General features: G+C 49.1%; 1 protein-coding gene across 1 annotated transcript; it reads left to right on the forward strand.

The window, feature by feature from the left end:
• Positions 1 to 1,209: 1,209 nt before the first annotated feature.
• LOC147981240 (uncharacterized) lies at positions 1,210 to 1,758 on the forward strand. The gene has a single exon (XM_087515907.1). It carries the CDS (start codon positions 1,210 to 1,212, stop codon positions 1,756 to 1,758), a length of 549 nt encoding a protein of 182 aa, XP_087372033.1.
• Positions 1,759 to 3,163: the final 1,405 nt, after the last annotated feature.

The raw sequence follows: 3,163 nt of genomic DNA on the forward strand, positions 1-3,163 counted from the left end.
ACTGGTACTTGCTCCCCGCTGGCGCTCGGCCATGCTGGCTCCTCCTCCCACCTAGTGCCGCATGACCAGCCGAGTTCGATGATTCTGGGACACGGCCGGGGAGAGGGCCGTCCTCTCGTCATTGACTTGGAGGCTGCCCGCAAGGCCGTCAGCGGATTCCTAGTGGTGGGGCGCCTTATCTCCCCTTTCCAGGTCAATCCGAGGGTCATTGTCGACGACCTCCGGAACATGGCCTGGAAGAACCAAGGGGCGCTCACCATCCAAGAGGTGGACAGCGCGGACGGGAGGTTTATCCTCAATCTCGCTGCTGACAGTGATCGTCGATTTGTGCTAAAGGCGCAACCTTGGCATTTCAAGCGTGACGGTCTCATCTTCGCCGAGTTCGACGGCAAGGGGGACCCAGCAGAGGTCGACCTTGGTGTCATGGCCATATGGGTCCAGGTACGCGATCTTCCATTCGAGCTTAAGACTGAGAGCATAGGGAGGTCTCTTGAGGATCAACTAGGTGAGGTATTGGAGGTTTCTCACCAAAACCATGAAATTGTTGATAAATACCTGTGGGTGCGTGTCAAGATATTACTGCATGAACCTCTAAAAGTGTTCTGTAGAGTTTACACCTCTAGGTAGTTCTAAGGTTTTTAAGTATGATGTAAAGTATGAAAAGCTTCCCCTGTACTGCGAGTGTTGTGGCATTGTTGGCCACACTTCTGAGAGGTTTTGTAAAATCCCTCGTGATAAGAGGGTTGTTTGTTATCCTAGAAATCTGAGTTTAGAACCATACTGGAAGAGCCAAGGCGCTAGTAAGAGGGGTCCCCTCTTCGGGAACTATCTTCGTGATGGCAAGAATTCTTCTTCAGGCACCGTCAACAACACCGCCAAGCCCATGGACGTCGTCAAGGTGGCCACTGCCGTGGGAGGACTCACGGTCTCGGACAAAGGGGCCTCCTCATCCGTCAAGTTGACACTCGGCCAGGAGGGCCGGGATCGGGGGCTCATGGCGCCTGTTCCGGCTGACGCAACACTTGGTCAGGAGGACCAGGCAGGCGCGCCGGCTGTTTCTGGCGAGCGAGACGGGCGGGGCAAAGTGCCTCTGGTGGAACCGCACCATGGAGGATCGCACGACCAGGAGGGTCAAGTGCGCCACACTACTGGTCTGGACCAATCTCTCCTGGGGGGGGTCTAAAGCCCAAATCCTCTCAAGCTCTAGGCATGCCTAGCCTAGTCCCAAATCATGGGGCTGATGCTGATGGATTTCTTTTCCAGCCGGGTGTGCTGGAGGCATTAACAAACGCTATTGCTGCAAGAATGGGTACGACAGGTGGCGACCCAGAAAATAATGCCCTATGTTTTAAGTTCAGTGCAGGGAAAAATCATACGAAGGGAAGCTCAAAAAGGAGAGAGAAAAAGAAAGGGGAAGCAAACAGAGCTGAGGATGCTCGTAAGAAAGTTTTAGGGAAAAAAAGGGGACATTCTTTTGGGGTCCAACCGACGGGTAGTGACTTAGAGTTCTCTTTCGAGAAAGAGATGGACAGCTATGAGCACATGTTATATGGCGATGTAACCGCCTCATCCAAACGGGTGTGTACTGGTAGAGTTGAGGTAGTCCAGGACAAGGAGGGGGGTGTTATGCACATTACAAAGGAGATAGACGAGAAGGAGGAAGAATATACTCCGCAAGGAGTGGAGTCGGTGGGTGAAGAAAAAGATGAGAATGGCGCATCGGCGGCCTCTGAGGAGGAGGACCGCCGGGCCAAATGAAAATTCTAGGATGGAACTGCCATGGTATGCTCTCCAACATAGCAGTTCGTGAGCTTCTGGAACTACAGGAGTGTACAAGGGCGGAGTTAATTTTCCTTTCCGAATCCCATTTGAATAAGTGTAAAGCCGATGAGCTTCGGCGTGTCCTAGGTTTTGATTCTATATTTGTAGTGGAAAGTGATGGTCGGGCCGGTGGCCTTGTCTTGTTTTATCATAAGTCGAATAAAATCGAGTTGAACTATGTATCATCTTATTTTATTGATGTTCTGTGTATGTATGAGGATGTTGTAAAGTGGCGATTCACGGGCTTTTATTTTCATCCGAACTGGAACGAACGTCATTTATCTTGGGATGATATTCGTAATTTACATAGTAAGGGCGACCACCCTTGGGTGGTTTTGGGGGATTTTAATGAAATTTTATATTCCTCGGAAAAGGAGGGCGGTAATGCGAGACCAAATGGAATGACGAGGGACTTCCGTGAATGCCTTATGGACTGTGGCTGGAAGACTTAGGTTATATGGGCGATCCTTTTACTTGGAGTAGAGGTGAAATCCGAGAGCGTCTCGATCGGGTAGTTTGCAATGTAGGGTGGGCACATAAATTTCCTCGTGCGGCGGTGATTAATGAAGAACATGTCCATTCTGATCATCGGCCACTGGTCTTGGACACGGATTATTTGGATGACAATATTTTCAGACGACCAAAGAGGTGCGTGAAGCAATTTGAAGCTAGGTGGTTAAAGGAAGAGACTGTTACTGAAATTGTTAAGGCTTCTTGGAAAGAGCAAAGTTAGCAGGTATTGGCCCTTCACTAGCTGATCGAACGAGAGCCGTGCATGCCGATTTGCACACTTGGGATCGTGTAACTCTCAAGGGCCCAAAGCAAAGAATTAATAAATTAGAAAAAGAGTTAGAGAGACTGAGGCGTGGTCCCTTGAACACAGAATCGCGGTGCCGACAGAAGGAGATTATTGTGGTGATTGAGAACCTATTGGACCAAGAGGAAATTTTCTGGCTACAAAGGGGTCATGCAAATTGGTTGATGCACGGGGATCGTAATACATCGTTTTTCCACAACGCAGCCATGGCTAGGAAAAAGAGAAATGATATAAAGAAACTTTTAGATGATTATGGGATTTGGGGAGAAGGTAAGGAGCTGCAAAATCACATTACTGATTATTTTTCGAAACTCTTCACGTCGGAAGTCCAGCATCCGAATCAAGAGGTTTTGTCCCTAGTTCGTAGGAGAGTACCGACTGAAATTAACAATGCTCTTCTTGCCCCTTATACTGCTGAAGATGTTCGCAAGGCGCTATTCGAGATTGGGGACTTAAAAGCTCCAGGGCCAGATGGACTCCATGCTATGTTCTATAAAAGATTTTGGCCTATGCTAGGGGACGATC

Source organism: Triticum urartu, chromosome 3A (assembly GCF_056163025.1).
Source record: "Triticum urartu cultivar PI428250 chromosome 3A, HENAU_Tu73, whole genome shotgun sequence".
Lineage (NCBI taxonomy): Eukaryota > Viridiplantae > Streptophyta > Magnoliopsida > Poales > Poaceae > Triticum > Triticum urartu.